Here is a 20,900-nt window from a genome sequence, read left to right as displayed (position 1 = left end):
CCAGTCGCTGATTGGCGGATTGCTAGACCGAGCCGCCATTGGCAGTACTGAATAGCAGCCAATCAGGTGACAGCGCGGGACACAGCCTGCAGAGTATATATAGAAGGAGGAGGGCTGGATTAGGATACTTGCGTTGGAGAGACACATCCTGATTAGCTGCCATCATCATGTCTGGACGCGGCAAACAAGGCGGCAAGGCCCGTGCTAAGGCCAAGACTCGCTCCTCCCGGGCCGGCCTGCAGTTCCCAGTCGGCCGTGTTCACCGTCTGCTGAGGAAGGGCAACTATGCGGAGCGGGTGGGGGCCGGAGCTCCGGTCTATCTGGCCGCAGTGCTGGAGTACCTGACCGCTGAGATCCTGGAGCTGGCTGGCAACGCCGCCCGGGACAACAAGAAGACCCGCATCATCCCCCGCCACCTGCAGCTGGCTGTCCGCAACGACGAGGAGCTCAACAAGCTGCTGGGTGGGGTGACCATCGCCCAGGGGGGAGTCCTGCCCAACATCCAGGCCGTGCTGCTGCCCAAGAAGACCGAGAGCCACAAGGCGGCCAAGAGCAAGTAATTCCCTGCAGCAGCAGCCGGACACACACAGTACAGAACCACAAAGGCTCTTCTCAGAGCCACCCACACGGTCTATACAGAGCCGAGTACAGAACATACTTATCATATTGTCACATGTAGGTCGGGTATACAATATTTTTAGCGCGCACACTGATGTATCGGTATGAAGTAAAGATCGATGGATGGTTTTCTCAAAAACTATAATTGAATAATCTTATTTGCGGGTATATATTAGGCACTAATTGCTGGCAATCTGCGGGACGGATTTTGTCAAGTCATTGTTCCGCAGTAAAAATAGTTAAATACAGTAAAATGTTCAATTCGGCAGCAATATAGCTGCTTGTGTGACAGTGCAGCGGAGCAGGTGTCAGACATCCAATCCATTTAGGTTTTGCGCGTTTATGGATGAAGGGAGAGAAATTGTACACGGTGATTGGTTGGGTCAAATCAGTTGATAGTTTAATTATCAATTTGAAATGGTAACGGTTTTTCCCGCCACTATAGATCTGCACAAACTAACCCGTGACCGATATATCTCGATTTGCTCATTCTAAAATATAAATTCCCTGCGAGTATCGGCAATGCATTCCGCCTCCATTTTACCTATCGCTCTGCCGGTATTTCCTTCAGCATTTGCCAAGGCTATACTTTCCCCAAATATATATTTAATCTCATTGAAGTATTTCCCCAGATATTTGCGCAACAGCCAATAGATCGCTCCTCTATCGGTCATGGGCAGAGCGGTCGGACAATGAGCCTTTAGGTCAAACTGAACATAATTCGAGGAACAGGTAAAGCTGGCAACAGAGGGTTCCTGGCAGCTTGTTCAGCGATTAAATATACTGTACATTTACCTTTCTGCATGAAATACATTCTCCACGAATAGCTTACACTTCTGCATCTCTTTTGTGCTCAACCCAAACTGCTAAATGGCTCAGACACGTGCGTGTAGGAGAGCAATATGGTTACATATTCTTCTCAGAGCCACGCACACGGTCTATACAGAGCCTGATGCGCATTATATTGTTTCCTCTGCTGCATGCAGAGACGTGTCTCATGATGGTGTGCTTACAAAGTCCACACCATATTAACGGAGATGATAGGTTAACGTTACAAACAATATTTCATAGACTAAAGCCAAGCTCCATATTGCCAAATACCATGTAAAAGAATCAGATGGATCCTCCTGTTTGGCAGCCACACGTGTTCCTGGCTCTGAATCAGATGCAATGTTATACGGCTGTATAGTAATCCTGTTCCACAATCCCATAAGCAGATCAGCCTGCAGGCAGCACTCCTATACGGAAGCATTAGCGCTATTAGCACAGCAATAGAGAGCATCATGGTGGAGGGATCGTTCCTATTCAGGATGGATCGTAACAGGCTTGTTTTAATTAAAATAGTCATCACATTATAATCTTTTACAATTAATGTATTTCATCATTTGGGGTATTCATTAGAAACACCCAGTAGCGCCAACAAAGGCATATGTATCTGCACGGCCAATGTCTGATTCACAATGTAGAGGCAGTAATACTCTGGCAAAGCTATTGGCTGAGCGGAGACGTTTGTGTAGCTGTGATTGGCTAAGGCAGAGCAGTTGCGATTTTCAAATTTACCGCCGAATTTCCGTGGAACAGGCGGGATGGATGTGCCGCTCTCTGTTGCGGCTATTATGTGATGCTGCACCGGCAGCTGCCCCATAATATTCAGCATTTCCCCGGCTGTGCTGCTCCCTGCAATGCCAGCTCAGAGTTCAGCCCTAAGAGATATGCAGGATTGAGTTTATGTCGTAACAATGTCATTTACTACAAGGGAACAAATAGATCATCTGGAGGAGACAAAGAGATCATTTAGTACAGCTGTCATAACATGTCCAGTGTGAGATAAACAGGACAGGAATCCATTAGGAGTGATATTTACGTTGGCTTCTGAGGAGAGAAAACCAATTACCGAATATAATCACTGGTCTCTCTGTACGCAGCGCTGCCAAACGTCAAGCTATAGTAAAAGTAGAGCGACCAGACCCCGTAAGAAATTAAAAGGATAACAGCAACATTATGATATTCTATTCCTGGAGGGACAAATAGATCGTCATTTAGCAGCACAGCTGTTACATTATGCCCAGTGTGAGGGGAAACATGCCGGAGAGCCTATGCAGAAGTGTTACTTGTGATGCTTTGTGAGCTGACAGAGCACATTACTGCCAATATAAGCCCTGACCTGTAGGGAGCGCTGCTGCTAAATGTCAGAAATGTAACATTGTATGTAATATTAAAAGTAGAGGAAGCAGAACAACCACAAATTAGACATATAAAGACTAACCCGCCCTTGGCTCCTCCCCCTCTGCGCAGTCTCCTGTCAGGTCCGCTCAGCCTGTATAAGAGGAGGGGAGGCGGCAGCGCACAGCATTGTGTATCTCCAGCAGAGAAGAAGCATCATGTCTGGCAGAGGAAAGGGCGGCAAAGGTCTTGGGAAAGGAGGCGCCAAGCGGCACAGGAAGGTGCTCCGGGACAACATCCAGGGCATCACTAAGCCCGCCATCCGCCGCCTGGCCCGCAGAGGGGGTGTCAAGCGTATCTCCGGCCTCATCTATGAGGAGACCCGCGGAGTGCTGAAGGTTTTCCTGGAGAATGTCATCCGCGATGCCGTCACCTACACCGAGCACGCCAAGAGGAAGACCGTCACCGCCATGGATGTGGTGTACGCCCTGAAACGCCAGGGGCGCACCCTCTACGGCTTCGGCGGCTAAACTACCCTGACTCCATCCCGACTACACAAAAACAAACGGCCCTTCTCAGGGCCACCCACCACCTCTATAGAAGCGCTCTGCAGTACTACCGCTAGAAGTATTGACGTATTACCTAACAGCTGAGGAAGGGGCGTGGTAAAACACGCCGCTGCCAGGGGAACCGGAGGACGCCGCATTTAAAGGCACAGCTTCACCGCCATAGTAGGTCCGATGCTACTATAGCTGCCTGCACACCACACCTCGAGGCCATCAGATGCTGCTGCTGCCTCCATACTCCCCCAGTTAACCATCCTGGAGTCTTCTGCCTGTAACTTATATCTTCCCCGGGGCTAGGCCACTTGCACTCCATCATGCAGCCCTCCAAGCTACAGATCCAGCATGGGACTACCCAGGGGCGTAGCAATAGGGGGTGCAGAGGTAGCGACAGCACCGGGGCCCTTGGGCCAGAGGGGCCCCAAAGGGTCCACCTTCTATCACAGTATTAGCTCTCTATTGGTCCTGTGCTGGTAATAATCACTTCTATAGATGCTTTGAATAGTAGTAATCCTTAACACACTGTTCCCAATCCCCTTCTTGCACCTCTGACACTGTGGTTGTCCTTGGCAAGTTTTGGTGCGCTGTATCAATTGCTATGTATAAAGTTATTGGGGGGGCCCCATGTAAAACCTGTTCATCTGTATACTCCCAACTCCCATTCCCCAAAGCATTACCAGAAGTGAAGTGCAGCTGTATAGAGCAGTGCAGGAGGATCATATTGCTCAGCAATTACAGTGCCTGCCCTTTCCTAGCCCAGCCTGCTGCCTGTAACGTTACTGAGCTGTGCCAAAAGTTTCCAATGTGTTCACTGTGCTCAACTACGGAACAAGACAGCCTATAATGAGCAGCACATTTCAGCCAGTATGTGTGCTCTACACATATCTGGCAGTGGCACCGATGTCTCCTCTCTCATCTACCTGTGGCTGTGCAAGGCTGCCTCCCCTTCAACAGAGCGATCCATCTCTGCTCTGCTTCCAGGACCCCGCTGAGAGGGGGCGTGTTGCTCCTGGCCCCGCCCCATTTGCGATCCGAATCACTCATTTTGATGATTCGGATCTAAGATCCGAATCGTTCATAATCCGGACAACACTACTAGCCCTAGCCGTGGGTCTGACCCGGCCCTAGCCCTGCAGGGAAGTTGTGTAAGCTGCATTGGAGAAATGGCTTTACCGACAAAAACGCACAGACTTCAGCCACTTCGACACCTAGCACTATCCCTAACTTTGGGTACCAATCTCTGCAGTGGACAAAGCCAGCCAGTGAGACACAAATGGACACTAACCGACCAGGTTGTGCCGCAATCCTAAGGGGACTCTATCACTGTCCTTTCCACTTTCCTCTCTCCTCTCTGTCTCTCTCCTAGGGTTAGACTGGGGGGCATCTGATTCAAAGTATCGCTGCAAAGCATTTTGAGTGCCATGGACGGCAGCGGATTACCCCCCTAGTCCTTTACCTGGGGTTATCTCTCTCTTTCTTCCTTATTCTTTCTTTTTTAGCTATCCCTTCTCTCTTTCTCTATCCACTCTTTACCAGGGCACATTGCGGGACATCTGGAACTGCTGCGGAGCGAGCACCGCCGGTAGATGTGGCTGCTCCCCTCACACAGCACTCCAGACTTCCCCACGCGTCCTTCACTATAGTTATTATGTGCTGTATGTATATATAAGTATATGCTTACTTTGTTCCATACTGTACCTGATTGGATGTTTTAAGGCAGGGGTCTCAAACTCACGGGCCATTTGCGGCCCTCGATACAATATTTTATCCACCGGCATTTCCTGGAAGGGGCAGAGCTTTCAACTTCAGCTCTGCCCCTCCTGACGTCAATCGCCGCGCATCGCTGCTTCTCCCCGCCTCTCTCTGTGAAGGAAGAGTGAGAGGGGCAGGCAGAGGCGGTGATGCACTGCGATTGTGAAATCCCTTATGCGGCCCAGCCTCATCCTGACTTTGCCTCCTGCGGCCCCCAGGTACATTGCGTTTGAGACCCCTGTTTTAAGGATTGCATGTATGTGTTTGTACCATCTCCGACCCTGTATGAGCCAAAAACAATTCCGGGTACAACCCCCATTGTACTTTGCGAAATAAATGATTCTGATTCTGTATGTGAGGTCAGTATGACACATCTGGGGATACAATAGGTATGGTTCACAAAGCGTTGTGATCGTCTTGGTTTTCACTTTGGGCTCTATTCATAAAAAAGTTGTTGCGAGAAAACTCCTGGAGGGAAAATACCGCAGCGGTATTTCACACTTTTGGGTGGTCATTCAAAGAAATCTTGCCAGCTGCGATGCAAGTGCGGAGATCTCCCGCTGAAGGCTGGCGGTAAGCTGTCGGAAGGCATGCGGAAACACTTCAGCCGGCAGAGTCCCTCCGTGCACTGCTCTCTCTGGGAGGTCTGTCCCATTCACTTGTATGTAATCCGCAAAATCAGAGGAAGCGGTATTTCCCGTCCACATACCGCTTCCTCTAATCTTTATGAATGGCCATTTTGTTACTTTTTTCTAGATTAATCTAGAAAAACACTGGAGAAGGCGGAAATTTCTCGCTCTGCTGGGGGATTGTAGATTTTCATGCGGGAACAGCTTTTATGAATGCCGACTTTGCTAAATGGACGGGAAAATCCACTGTTTTGAGCGGAAAACTTGCGGGAAGGTTTTATGAATAGAGCCCGCAATCTAGGTTACATTTGAAAGCTTCCAAAGAGCAATCTAAAATGTAATTAAAGTAAGAAAAGTAACATTGAAGGTAGCTGGGAACCACTTCCTATAAGTGATTATCTTGCTTGTAAATATACTGAAAGGTTGTTACAAAAAAAAAAAAAAAAAAAACGGGTTAGAAGTCATTTTATTTGAAGTTTTGAGAATAGAGCCCATTGTAACCGTATGGCCCCGGTACTCCCACTTGCCTGAACGCTTTGGCAGCTTGTGCTTGGCGCAGAGCAGATACAAACACGTAAATGTAAATCGTGCAGCTGTTAGATGTGAGCTTAGTATGTATCCATCTGAGGAAACAAAGTTTCACCCACATTCTCAGGACCACCCACTGCCTCTATAGAAAGCGCTATGGTAGTACTTTGTGCATCCATGTTATATTGTTTGTTACATTGATTTCCGTTATAGTATCGGGGACTACAGTCGTTTTTCAGACCACAGGTTTAATGTTCACCACACGGTGGCAGCACTTTATTGTACAAGGATCCTTCTCCTTGTACAATAAAGTGCTGCCACCGTTGAGAAGTTCATATACACTGTAGCAGGAACTGAGATTTAATACATTATACATCGGAAAGGAGGGAGTATATTGAGTAGTTTCTGTACACTGTAGCAGTAGCTGAGATTTGATACATTATTATACATAGGGAAGGAGCGAGTATTGAGCAGTTTCTGTACACTGTAGCAGTAGGTGAGATTTGATACATTATTATACATAGGGAAGGAGGGAGTATTAAGCAGTTTCTGTACACTGTAGCAGTAGGTGAGATTTGATACAGTGTATAGAAACTGCTCAATACTCCCTCCTTCCCTATGTATAATAATGTAGCAGTAGGTGAGATTTGATACATTATTATACATAGGGAAGGAGGAAGTATTGAGCAGTTTCTGTACACTGTAGCAGTAGCTGAGATTTGATACATTGGGCTCTTTTCACAAAACCATGTGCGGTAACTTTTTTGGGTGAAAAATTACCTCCAGTGATAATTCACTAAAAATAGTGAAAATAGTGAGTATTCACTAAAAATGTACCAAGTGTGATAAATGTTTGATAAAAGTGCAGTAAAACAGTCAGTAATATGTACGGAAATAAAGGTTTTTTTGACCACTGTAGGGCAGCCCATATGCTTGTCACCCATTACACAGAGACGACCCAGGAAAGCCTGTCACATTTAGGCTACTTGCACACTAAGACGTTGCGTTAGGTGCCACGTTAAGGTCGCATAACGTGCACCTAACGCGACGCCTGGTGCTCTTCTATGTGGACGTCAGAGTGAGCCGCGTTGTGCAGCTCACTCTGGCGTCCGGGATGCCTTGATGCGTACTCTTGTGCGGTCCCGCCGGCCAATCACCGCACAGAGCGTCAGCTTCAGGAAGTAAACACTGCACGTCACAACGTGCAGTGAATATTAATTAGCCATGTGCCTGGCCGCTCTCCGCTCCTCCCCAACATGACTGCGCATGTGCAGACAGTCTAACGTGGCTTAAGCCGCTCTAACGCCGTAGCATGCTGCACTTTCAGGAGAACGTGCAGCGTTACATGTAACGCAACGTGGGCTGTGTGAACAGCCCACTTGTGTTACATTGCTGTGCGTTGGGGGAGCGTTACAGGCGCACTAGCGTGCGCGTGTAACGTCCCTGTGTGTAAGCAGCCTTAAAGTGGGACCTCAACTCTTGCGCAGGACAGAATGAAAACATATAAATGCACCCTGTATGTATTTAATTTAGCCTGTCTAATTCCCCCTCATCTGTGAATAATCACAATTGTAATTTGAGAAATTGCCCTTTACTACAGGTAAAGTAACCCCCCATTTATTGCACAGGTAGCCAGAGGAGGCCCCCCATTTAAAGTATAGGTAGCTAGATGACCCCCAGTTAGGATAGGTAAACACATGATCCCCATTTATCATATATAGCCAGATGATTCCCTATGAGAGTCTGCAGCAGCTTTGCCTTCTCTAATTAATGCAGGCACACGAGTGAGTCCAAAGCCTGACGCTGCCTGCCTTTTATAAGGGGGGGGGGGGGGGGGGTGGCTCCAATTGGGAGTGTAGCCTAATTGGCTACAATGTGCCTGCTGCTGACTGTGATGTAGAGGGTCAAAGTTGACCCTCATGATTAACTATGGGGGCGAACCGAACTTCCGGAAAAGTTTGCGGTTCTCCGCGATCGTGAACCCCGGAAGTACGCCGGGAACCATTCGCCAGCGAACCGTTCGGGCCATCTCTAGTGAACAGTGGAAGTTGGCATAATACTGTCTGCCGGTGAACAATTCGGGACATCTCTAGTGTTCACAATTCAAAATGATCTAGGCAAGAAGAGATTAGAACTCAAATCACAGACAGACAGCTCATGTGCAGTGTGCACCTGTGAAAGAGGTACATCTGGTGCTTCCATATACCCCATAGGACAAACCACAAAGCAGGATATGTTTTAGGGAGCTTTATTTGACATTAGTTTAAAAGTGGCAAGTGTGAAAGATATTTAACTATAGGTAAGTAAACAGTCAAAGGAAAACTTTATTCTAAAACCCCAATAATAGCTTTGTGAGATAAATTTCCAGAGTAGAATGAATTTTAGAACACTTCTATGGATATAGACTGTCTTGGCTTCTTCTGTCTTTTCACACAATCCCAGGCAAATTCATTGTGCCAGGCTCTCCTTTGCAACATCCTTCTTCTCATGCTCGCGCTTCTTCTCATGCACATGCATATACACGTGCGTGCAAGGCTAACCACAACTTCATCGGTTTTTCAAGGAGCATAATAACTTATGGCGTTATGCGTTACACCTGCCTTGACCTTTGCTTATGATCTCAATTATGTTCTGATCGGTGCCTGGCCTGCCCTGACCTTTGGCCTGGTATCACTTTATTGATTGACTGCATTGCAGCTTCTTCTGTTCTCCCTGGTCAACGTTGGGGTAGTCCCGGCGGTCATTACCTGGTAGACACCAGGCAGCAAAGTAGTCTGTCATCCCGTAGGGGTAGCAGCCCATCATGCCTTGTGGAGTGCTCTAGTGAAGACACATAACCATTTTTAGACCCCATGGGCTTGATTCACTAAGACAAATAGCACGCCTTATCAAAGTTTTCACGCCTTATCAGAGTAGCATAGCGAGCGCTACAAACCCCCAGGGGCTCAGGGCAGGACAAGTGGAGCTCTCGTCATTGCCAATTAGCAGGCATAAGTTTGCAATGCTACTTTGATAAGGCGTGGTAACTTTAATAAGGCGAAGGGCTCTGCCTTTGAAACAGGAGACCAGAGTTTGAATCTCGGCTCTGTCTGTTCAGTAAGCCAGCACCTATTCAGTAGGAGACCTTGGGCAAGTCTCCCTAACACTGCTACTGCCTATAGAGCGCGTCCTAGTGGCTGCAGCTCTGGCGCTTTGAGTCCGCCAGGAGAAAAGCGCGATATGAATGTTCTGTGTTTGTTTATTTGTCTTAGTGACTCAAGCCCCATGTCTTGGAAGAGTCCACGCTAATTGCTAGTGCTTCATCATCAGGTCCTCCTGCCTTGCATCACAAGCCTAACACAGTGAAGAAAATTGGGGTTGTTGGTTTTTGCTAGGGATGGGACGACGAATCCGGCGAATCCACAAATCCCTCAAATATTGGGGAATATTCGAGATTCATGAATTCGAATCCCGATGCCATTTTTCATTTTCCGAAACCCGCCGAATCCCGACGCTGCATCGCCGCACATCCACGGCTCCCCCCGCTCTCTCTCGTCCTCCTCCGATCCCCCCGCGCCTCCCCCCCCCCCCCCCCCGCCCGCATAATTAGCATCAACTCATTATCCAGAGCGGATACTGGGCAACTATACCACGGATCGCACAATTCTTATGTGCAGAATTTGTTAGCTTCGAGAATCGAAAGGTTCGAGATATTCGAGAACCTTTTGAAATTCGGATCCGGATTTGGATTTGAAGAAATTGTGGATTCGTCCCATCCCTAGTTTTGGCACTACAGAGTCGGTGATGGTGCAGTAAACATACAGTGGTACAGTAAGCCAGTTCTTATGCATCCAGTGAATACAGTACATTTACAGGTTAAGCATGGATGAAGAGATACAGAGAGATGTACCAACAAGGAGAAGGACAAGGCTGGTAATCCGCTGCCATCTGTGGCACTCAAACATTTTGCAGTGATACTTGAATTGGATCCCGTGGTCTGTCCTTGGAGAAGAGAGAGTACTGTACATTACACAAGGAAAGGCCTAGGTCCTGATGTCCAGTTGGCTGACTGGCCTGGATGGTGATCCGAGGTGGCTGGCAATGGTGAACCTGCCGTCACTGGATGCGAGGGGGAGGCCTGTTTCCCTTTAACATCCAATTTGTTGCAGAGCAGTGGGTCCATGTAGGGAGGGCTGCAATGTCCTTGCTGGCATGCAGTAGCAGTGGTGGCCTGACAGGGAAGAGGGATGGTACGTATCCGGTAGCCTGGCTCCTCTGGGCAGCAGCTGGCAATCAGTGATGCTCGGATACCCCTTTTTATTATTCGAGTTAGGTCGAATTCGAATAGTAAATTATTCGAGTTCGGTCGAATATTCGAGTCGAATATTTTTTACTATTCGATTCGACCTCGAAATTCGAGCTCACTATTCGAGTCGGTATTTGAGCTCATTATTCAAGCTGACTATTCAAATTGGCCTTAAATAGCTTCCAACACTTGTTTTGGGGGTGAATGATGCAAGAAACATCTTTTTTTCCAAGTAACAACAGCAAGTGATTATGTGGGGATGTTCCTTTAAAAAAAAAAAAGTGGAAAGAGAAGTTGTGTCCAAAATTCTGTTCAGTACTGTATACTTCTTCTTCTTCTTCTTCTATATCTTCTTCTTCTTCTATATCTTCTTCTTCTTCTTCTTCTTCTTCTTCTTCTTCTTTTTCTTCTTCTTCTTCTATATCTTGGCAGAGTGGCAGCAGAAGGTAAATCTGTGTACCCTGGCAGTGGGGAACACAGACAGACAGCAGCAGCAGCAGGAGGAATGGAGGAGTAGTGTGAGTGTGGCAGCAGGTAGGCAGCGTGACATAATAGCCCTGGTACCTAGCGGTGATACCAGGGCTGTAAATAAACACAACAGGAGGTCCCAGACAGCGGTCGTGCAGCCCACATCGTGTCCAATACACAACTGGGACAACACAGATTTCAACCCGGGCACCTCTGAAAAATTGAACCTTTTTTTTTTTTTATCTTTTTTTTTTTTTTTTTTTTTTTTACAGCAAATTACACATATAGCTATTGTTGGATGTAATAGCTGGTGGCAGAGTGGCAGCAGAAGGTAAATCTGTGTACCCTGGCAGTGGGAACACAGATAGACAGCAGAAGGGCAGTACACAGCAGCCCACTGTAGGTGTAAAATGTGTGGCTACAGGCGACGTAATAGTCAAACTGAACCAGGCTGGCTTAGTAGTGAGCAGGAGCCAGGAGGTGGTAAAGGGTGGTAAGGCATATTAACGATGGTTCCGGCAGCCAGTTCATGTCCCCCTCTCGCCGACAACAGGGTCCAGGAACTCGCCTTCCACCCACGCCTGGTTCATCTTGAGAAACGCCAGTCTGTCCACAGACTTGTGAGACAGACGTGAGCGTTTCTCGGTGACCACGCCACCAGCTGCACTGAAGCAGCGCTCGGACAGCACGCTGGAAGGGGGACAGGACAGCACTTCCAGGGCATACTGCGCCACCATGCGGGTCAGGCGCTGGCTGTGACCGGAGGAGGATGCTGCTGCATGCACCTCCTCTCTAGTCACTGCTGGAGCCTCTACAGTCCTGTAGAGCTCGTTGCTGAGAGACAGCAGGTCTGTGGGGCGCTAGCTGCTGGATGCAGGCACCTGCTGCTGCCTCTGTGCTGGCTGGACAGTGGGGGTGGAAGGCTGGGGGAAGGCTTCCTCCAAGCGCTCAACAAGGGCCTGCTGCAAGCTCCTTATTTGTTGCGCTGGGTCTCCTCCTGTAGGAGGCAGGAACTGGCTCAACTTCCCCTTGAGGCGCGGGTCCAACATCATGCTGATCCAGATGTCCTCCCTCTGCTTCATCTGGATCACCCTGGGGTCCCTGCGCAGGCACGTCAGCATGTGCGCTGCCATTGGGAAGAGGTGCGCCACGTGTGCTGGCACATCGACGGCAGTGCTGTCCTCATCCTCCTCCTCTGCCGCCTCATCCTCTCTCCACCCCCTCACTAACTCAGCTGCACTGTGCTGATCCCCCTCATCAGCAGCAAGGTCAGGGACCTCCACCAAGTCCTCCTCCTCCTCCTCCCCCTCAGAGGTGGACTGTGCAGCTGCATGCCGCTCCTGCTGGGCCAAGGCTGCCGCTCCCTGTTCCAGCAAAGCATCGAGGGCCCTGTTCAGCAGACAAACCAGGGGCACCCACTCGCACACCATAGCATGGTCCCTGCTCACCATGTTGGTGGCCTGCAGAAAGGGAGCCAGCACTAAGCACACCTGCTGCATGTGCCCCCAGTCGTCATCGGGGACGATGGACGGGATGTTGCTGGTCTTGTCCCTTTTCTGAGCGGCGGACACAGTGGCCAGGGCAAGGTACTAGTTGACAGCGTGCTTCTGTTCAACCAGACGCTCCAACATCGCCAGGGTGGAGTTCCAGCGAGTTGGAACGTCAAGGATCAGCCGATGGCATGGCAGCTCCAGCTCCTTTTGCACGTCTTCCAGGCTCGCAGAGGCTGCAGGCGAGCACCGGAAGTGACGCACAACATTCCTTGCCGTTTCCAGCAGTTCACCCATCCCCTGGTAGGTGCGCAAGAACTTCTGCACCACCAGGTTCAGCATGTGGGCAAGACAGGGGATGTGGGTCAGGTTTCCCCTGTCGATTGCGGCAACCAGATTGGCCCCATTGTCGACCACCACCTCTCCGACTCTGGGGGTCAGCCAAATCCTCTCCTGCTCCTGGAGTTTGGCCAACACATGGGTTGCCGTCAGTTTGGTCTTCCCAAGGCTGACCAACTGCAGCAGCGCTTGGCAGTGGCGTGGCTTCACGCTGCTGCTGAGGCGGGGGGTTTGGCCAGGTGTGCCGGAGGATGGCAGAGGATCGGAGGAACCTGCTGCAGTTCCCCTGACCCTGCGGGGTGGCACCACCCACTGTGTTGCTGCTGCTGCTGTGCCCGCTGCTGCTCTCCCATCCTCACCCCCTTCCACCAAGCTGTCCCAGTGAACAGTGAAGGACAGGTAGCGGCCTGTCCCGAAGCGGCTGCTCCAGGAGTCCATGGTGACGTGGACCCTTTCACCAACCGCGTGCTCCAGCCCTCGCTCCACATTGGCCATGACAAAGCGGTGCAGTGCAGGCCTGACCTGGCGGGCAAAGAAGTGTCTGCTGGGGAGCTGCTAGTCTGGGGCTGCACAAGCAAGCAGCGCACACATGTCGCTCCCCTCCTGCACGAGCGTGTACGGCAGGAGTTGGGAGCACATGGCCCGTGCCAGCAAGCCGTTCAGCTGCCGCACGCAACGGCTGCTGGGAGGCAGAGCCCTAACCACCCCCTGGAAGGACTCGCTCAAAAGGCTCTGGCGTCGCCTTTTGCTAGCACGGGAATCAGCGGAGACAGCAGAGAAGGCCACTGAGGACTGGCTGCCAGAACAGGCCTCAGTGTCGGCGGCAGGAGTTGCAGAGGGGGGAGGAGCAGTGCGTTTCCGCACTCCTGCTGGTGGTGCTGGAGGAGCAGGAGGGCAGGTGGCTGCTGTTGCTGCTGCTGCTGCTGCTGAAGGCTGTGCAGTGATGGGTGTGGTGCCACTGCCAGCACCAGATGCCTTAAGCCTCTGGAACTCCTCATGCTGGTGGTAATGTTTAGCAGCAAGATGGTTGATGAGAGAGCTGGTGCTGAACTTTAAGGGGTCTGAACCTCTGCTCAACTTCCGCTGACAGTGGTTGCAAGTGGCGTACTTGCTGTAAACTGTGGGCATGGAGAAAAATTGCCAGATTGGTGACAAGAAAACCCCCCTACGGCCTGGAGCCGTTGCTGCCTGTCTCCCTGTGGTGGTTGGGGGGGGGGGGGGGGGGCGGCTTGGGTGCGGCTGGTGGTGGTACTGGCAGATGCAGCTGCTGCTGCTGAGCCTGAGTCACCAGCAGGCTGTGGGACCTGCCTACTGCTGCCAATGCTTGCAATGATGCGCCTCCTTGCAAGGCCCACAAGTGCATCCTCCTCCTCAGAGCTGCTGATGATGACATCCCCAGGTGCTGGTGGTGGCACCCAGTCTTTGTCTGTCACCCTGTCATCATCATCATCATCATCCCCTCCTGAAACATGTCCTGCTGGGATGATGACCCCCCAAACTCCTCTCCTGATGCATGGATGGGCTGCTTGACTGTCGCCACAGTCTTGCTGTCCAATCCCTCCTCCCCCAAAGTGCCCATCAGCATCTCCTCCTCAAAATCGCCAACAACAGCAGACAATTGACTCATGATGCCTGGGGTCAAAAGACTGCTGAATGACAGATCGCCAACTGACGGTGAACTGGCCTCCTCCCCCGGCCCTGCTGGGCGGCTGCTGCGAACAGGGGTGGTGGTGGTGGTGAGGGTGGAGGCCTCGGATGCAGAGCTGATGGCGGGCTGCTCATCCTCCGTCATCAGTTGCACCACAGTGGCTGCATCCTTTTCCTAAATGGGACGTTTCCGACCCGGCTGGAGGAAAATAGGAGCAGGTACTACACGCTGCTGCGGCTGTGTCTCTGCAGCGTGAGTTGCTGATGCTCCTGCTGGGCGCCCAAGGCATCCACGGCCAGTGGCTATAGGCGGAATGTTAGCCACTGACGCAGCTGCTGCTGCTGCGGAACTGTGCATGGTGGCGCGGCTTGCCACAATGCTGCTCCCTCTCCTCCTGATTCCCTTGCTGCCCTTCCCCTTGCCCAAACCGCGCTGGCTGCCACTTCCAGACATCTTAGATGTTTTGGGCGTAAACAAAAAAGTTTTTTAAAAGGGCGGGTGAAAAAGTGGGGAACTTTAATGGAGTGGGTTGGTGGGTGAGGTGACACTAATCAGACACTAAGTGATTAGATCGCTAAGTGATTACTAGTACAGTACAAATACAAAATACAATAATCAGTAATCAGTAAGTGTGAACAGTGAACAGTGAGTGTGTCCCCTAGTACACTAACTAGAAAATACAATAATCAGTAGTAATCAGATTCAGTAGAAGGAAATAGAGTGTGTGTACAGTACACACACACACACACACACACACACACGCACACGCACACGCACACGCACACGCACACGCACACGCACACGCACACGCACACGCCTATGAACAGTGACTGAGTGTCCCTAGTACAGTAAGTACAACTAGAAAATACAATAATCAGATTCAGTAGTAACTAATCAGATGATTCAGTAGAAGGGAATACTGTGTACTGTGTACACTACAGACAGTGCACGCACACACACGCAGGAGCTATGAACAGTAACAGTGAGTGTCCCTAGTACAGTAGTATAACTACAAAATACAATAATCACTCAGTAAGTAAAGGACAAGACAGGGTAGAATACACAGCAGGAACACTGGTATAGATGAGAAATAAACTAACAGAGGACAGGAGGACAGCTGCCCACACAGCTTGCCTGCAGCAGCTGCCTGTCTCTATGTAACACACAAGCTACTAACTAAAATACAATCTCTATCTAGCTAACAACAATATAGGTGTATATAGCAGGTGTATGTGAGCAAAAACGCTAGGTGATTGACCACAATAGAGCACTTGCTAAGCCAAAGCACAAAGGAGCAGATCTCTCTCTGTACAAGTCAGGCAAGGACGGAAAAACCGAACATGGCGGCCGCTATTTATAGGGTAGGGGCTGGCCAGGGTCCCCCTCTGTGATTGGCTGCCGTCAGAGGGCCTGGGAGGCCTCTGATTGGCTCTAAGGACATCAATCTGGGCTATGACGCTATTCGAGCTCGGTATTCGAGCTCGAATAGCGCTGTTTGCTCGAATAGCGCGAACAGTGAGTGGGCTATTCCAGTTCACTCGAATAACCCATTCGAATAGCTGCAGCTATTCGAGCTCGGTATTCGACCTCGAATAGCTGAAAAAGAGCTCGAATATTCGAGCTACTCGAATATTCGAGCTCTGCTGAGCATCCCTGTGTAGAGTGAGGAGGCTCCAACTTCCATGGAGGCGACATCGATAGCAGGTGACCTGGCCAGCTGGCAAGGGCCAAGTGTGACATTGTCCTGGTCGGTTAGCTCTCTCCCTCAGACTTCAGCTAAGAAACCAATATCACTTTCCCATGAATGACCCTTTAGCATCCTCTCAGGGGTGTGATGTACTTGTGCTAAATACAAACATGTTGCTGCAGTAACAAAACACTCCTAAAACTACAACACGCCTGTCATGAGCTTCAGAGAGGCTGTGGTGCATCTGGTGTGCAACAAATGTTGCCTTATGCATAAAGCATTTCCCACAATCTGCACTAAGACGCTAACCAGTGGGACTTCTCTGGTGTCTAAGAAGGTTTCCTATCAAAATGGATCATTCCCCGCAATCTGAACAGGAAAAGGCCGTTCAACTGTGTGACTTCTCTGGTGTAAAAGAAGATATTGTTTATCACAGAAACATTTCCCACACTCTGCACAAAAAGGGCACTTCCCCGTGAGACTTCTCTGCTGTCTACAAAGCTTATGTTTATCAATTAACTATTCCTCACACTCTGAACAGGGATACACGTGATCACCTGTTCATTTTCTTTGGCGGTTAAATAAATACCCTTTATTATTTTAACATTTCCCACACTCTGAACATGAATTAGGAGGATGCTCACCTGTAGGAACAGTCTGATGGAAAATAAGGTCAGATATAAAAAGAACAATTCTGCCACATTGGTTTGCAGTGTTTGTCACATGCCTGGTGCTTGTCATTGTACTCAGGCTATGGTTTCATAATCTGGCCCCCGACCAACGACCATGGCCCGGTATCACCCTTGAAGGTGTATTCAGCATACACTGTTTAATTGTTTATTTCATTTCTTTTCATTTGTTCTCTTGGCAGTCTACCTCCCTTCCCTGTTGCCTCTCTCCCCTGGTTAGGCTATACTCAGACCACAAACCTTCCCCAATGTCTTGCAGCTGCTGAAAGTTACCTGGTTCACATTTTGATGCCGATGTTAACTGTCTAAAGATCATAAGACCCTTTTCCACGAGCAGTTGATAGGCAGTGGAAAGACTGACACACAACTCATAACTGTTATCTGCTGCCTGCTAACTGCCCGTGCCCGCTGCTAACTGCTGTGCTCACTGAATGTGCAGTTTTGCAGCCCTTGGAAAAGGGCCCTTAGTGTTCTCTGTTCAGGTTGGGATCCTATCTACCCTCCTCTCATTTACTCTAATTCTGCACCGAATCTGCACATTTTGTGATCTACTCACTCTGCATTAGTGATGGGCGAACAGTGTTCGCCACTGTTCGGGTTCGCCCGGATTTTGGCCTGTTCGGGTTCGGTTCGGCACCCCCCGAACACCTCATGGTGTTCGGGAGGGTGCTCGGGCACGCTGCCCGAACCCGAACAGGCCTTCTTTTTTCGGCCGAACACAGCCGTGTCCGGCCGAACATAGCCCGCTATAGGGTCCCAGCATAAAGGGAGAGCATGCCCCGAGCCCGGGGAGTCGGAAATGCCCCCCACCCCTCCCCGCTAAGCTCTCCCTTCTGCTGGACCCTATAAAATGAAATCTAAGTCCCCCGAAGGTACCTTGCAGGCTGGCAGGAGGAGGGCAGGAAGCAGGCAGCCGGAGAGCATAGGAGCTAGTACCATCTGGTACTTCCACCTAGTGTTGGGCGAACATCTAGATGTTCAGGTGCGGGCCGAACAGGCCGAACATGGCCGCGATGTTCGGGTGTTCGACCCGAACTCCGAACATAATGGAAGTCAATGGGGACCCGAACTTTTGTGCTTTGTAAAGCCTCCTTACATGCTACATACCCCAAATTTACAGGGTATGTGCACCTTGGGAGTGGGTACAAGAGGAAAAAAAATTTAGCAAAAAGAGCTTATAGTTTTTGAGAAAATTGATTGTAAAGTTTCAAAGGAAAAATTGTCTTTTAAATGCTGAAAATGTCATGTTTCTTTGCACAGGTAACACGGTTTTTACCGCCAGGCAGTCATAAATGTAATAAAGATAAGAGGTTCAATAAACAGGGACCGGTAACGCTAACCCAGCAGCAGCAGCAGCACACGTGATGGAACAGGAGGAGGCGCAGGAGGAGAAGGCCACGCTTTTTGAGACACAACAACCCAGGCCTTGCATGAGGACAAGAAGCGTGCGGATAGCATGCTTTTTACCGCCATGCAGTCATAAATGTAATAAAGATAAGAGGTTCAATAAACAGGGACCGGTAACGCTAACCCAGCAGCAGCACAGAGCACACGTGATGGAACAGGAGGAGGCGCAGGAGGAGAAGGCCACGCTTTTTGAGACACAACAACCCAGGCCTTGCATGAGGACAAGAAGCGTGCGGATATAGCAGCAATGCTTTTTGCCGCCATGCAGTCATAAATGTAATAAAGAGAAGAGGTTCCATAAACAGGGACCGGTAACGCTAACCCAGCAGCAGCACAGAGCACACGTGATGGAACAGGAGGAGGCGCAGGAGGAGAAGGCCACACTTTTTGAGACGCAACCCAGGCCTTGCATGAGGACAAAAAGCGTGCGGATATAGCAATGCTTTTTGCCGCCATGCAGTCATAAATGTAATACAGATGAGAGGTTCAATAAACAGGGACTGGAAATGCTAACCCAGCAGCAGCAGACGTGATGGAACAGGAGCAGGCGCAGGAGGAGAAGGCCAAGCTTTTTGAGACACAACAACACAGGCCTTGCATGAGGACAAAAAGCGTGCGGATATAGCAATGCTTTTTGCCGCCATGCAGTCATAAATGTAATACAGATGAGAGGTTCAATAAACAGAGACTGGAAACGCTAACCCAGCAGCAGCACACATGATGGAACAGGAGGAGGCGCAGGAGGAGAAGGCCACGCTTTTTGAGACGCAACCCAGGCCTTGCATGAGGACAAAAAGCGTGCGGATATAGCAATGCTTTTTGCCGCCATGCAGTCATAAATGTAATACAGATGAGAGGTTCAATAAACAGGGACTGGAAATGCTAACCCAGCAGCAGCAGACGTGATGGAACAGGAGCAGGCGCAGGAGGAGAAGGCCAAGCTTTTTGAGACACAACAACACAGGCCTTGCATGAGGACAAAAAGCGTGCGGATATAGCAATGCTTTTTGCCGCCATGCAGTCATAAGTGTAATACAGATGAGAGGTTCAATAAACAGGGACCGGAAACGCTAAACCATCCCAGATGTTCATTGGTCATGTTACTTGGTTGGGGTCCTGGAGTGTTGCGTAGTCGTTTCCAATCCAGGATTGATTCATTTTAATTTGAGTCAGACGGTCTGCATTTTCTGTGGAGAGGCGGATACGCCGATCTGTGACGATGCCTCCGGCAGCACTGAAACAGCGTTCCGACATAACGCTCGCTGCCGGGCAAGCCAGCACCTCTATTGCGTACATTGCCAGTTCGTGCCAGGTGTCTAGCTTCGATACCCAATAGTTGAAGGGTGCAGATGGATTGTTAGACAGAGCTACGTCATCTGACATGTAGTCCTTGACCATCTTCTCCAGGCGATCGGTGTTGGAGGTGGATCTGCACGCTTGCTGTTCAGTGGGCTGCTGCTGCATGGGTGTCAGAAAATTTTCCCACTCCAAGGACACTGCCGATACCATTCCCTTTTGGGTACTAGCTGCGGCTTGCGTTGTTTGCTGCCCTCCTGGTCGTCCTGGGTTTGCGGAAGTCAGTCTGTCTGCGTACAACTGGCTAGAGGAGGGGGAGGATGTCAATCTCCTCTCTAAAGTCTCCACAAGGGCCTGCTGGTATTCTTCCATTTTGACCTGTCTGACTCTTTCTTCAAGCAGTTTTGGAACATTGTGTTTGTACCGTGGATCCAGAAGGGTATAAACCCAGTAATTGGTGTTGTCCAGAATGCGCACGATGCGTGGGTCACGTTCAATGCAGTCTAGCATGAATTGAGCCATGTGTGCCAGAGTCCCACCAGAATCCTCATCATCCTCTTGTGAGCGTTGTGATAGTTGTTGTGATGCATCATAGTCGTCACCTTCCTCCTGGTCTGCTTCTGCTGACCATTCGCGTTGAATTGTGGAAGTCCAACGTGCACCGCTCTGGCCCTCGTCAGTGGTGGCATGAAACTCCTGCTCCAACTCCAGCTGTTCCTCCTCCTCTTCTTCGTCATAGCTGCTGGGGCCAGCGTTCCCTGAGGCGGATGGCCTGATGTTGGTACCATCACGCTGATCGTTTTCTCCTTCAGATTCCCCCAGTTGCATCATGACAGCTGTTTCCTTGATTTTTAACATCGACCTCTTCAGTAAACACAGCAGTGGTATGGTAATGCTGACTGAAGAGTTGTCACTGCTCACAAGCAACGTGGATTGCTCAAAATTTTGGAGGACTTGGCAGAGGTCCAACATGTTGGCCCAATCGGTTCCACAGAAGCTTGGCAGCTGGCCGGATGCGCCTCGGTACTGCGCCGTCATGTACTGGACCACTGCACTCTTCTGCTCGCAAAAGCGGGCTAGCATGTGCAGCGTAGAATTCCAGCGCGTAGGGACATCACACAGCAAGCGATGGTGGGGGAGATTGAAGCGCTCCTGCATCTTGGCGAGTGCCCCCGAAGCAGTACTGGAAGTTCTACAATGTTTGGCCACTCGACGCACCTTCAACAGAAGATCGGCCACGCCTGGGTATGTCCTCAGGAACCGCTGAACTACTAGGTTCATCACGTGCGCCAGGCAAGGGATGTGTGTCAGCTTAGCCAACCTTAAAGCGCGAATGAG

The 20,900-nt window shown here is 50.1% G+C and overlaps 2 protein-coding genes across 2 annotated transcripts; both read left to right on the top strand.

The window, feature by feature from the left end:
* Positions 1 to 167: 167 nt before the first annotated feature.
* LOC137536276 (histone H2A type 2-B) lies at positions 168 to 589 on the top strand. Its single transcript, XM_068258413.1, has one exon. The coding sequence runs from the start codon at positions 168 to 170 to the stop codon at positions 558 to 560; it is 393 nt and encodes a 130-aa protein (XP_068114514.1). The 3' UTR covers positions 561 to 589.
* A 2,410-nt stretch (positions 590 to 2,999) lies between these two features.
* On the top strand, positions 3,000 to 3,338 carry LOC137536275 (histone H4). Its single transcript, XM_068258412.1, has one exon. It carries the CDS (start codon positions 3,000 to 3,002, stop codon positions 3,309 to 3,311), a length of 312 nt encoding a protein of 103 aa, XP_068114513.1. The 3' UTR covers positions 3,312 to 3,338.
* Positions 3,339 to 20,900: the final 17,562 nt, after the last annotated feature.

This window comes from Hyperolius riggenbachi, chromosome 10, assembly GCF_040937935.1.
Source record: "Hyperolius riggenbachi isolate aHypRig1 chromosome 10, aHypRig1.pri, whole genome shotgun sequence".
Lineage (NCBI taxonomy): Eukaryota > Metazoa > Chordata > Amphibia > Anura > Hyperoliidae > Hyperolius > Hyperolius riggenbachi.
Note: the sequence above shows the minus strand (reverse complement) of the source record. Positions and strands in the feature narration are given on the sequence as shown.

Bases quoted from the DNA above. Each gene is read 5' to 3' on its own strand.
- LOC137536276 (XM_068258413.1), top strand. From the start codon at position 168: ATGTCTGGACGCGGCAAACAAGGCGGCAAGGCCCGTGCTAAGGCCAAG.
- LOC137536275 (XM_068258412.1), top strand. From the start codon at position 3,000: ATGTCTGGCAGAGGAAAGGGCGGCAAAGGTCTTGGGAAAGGAGGCGCC.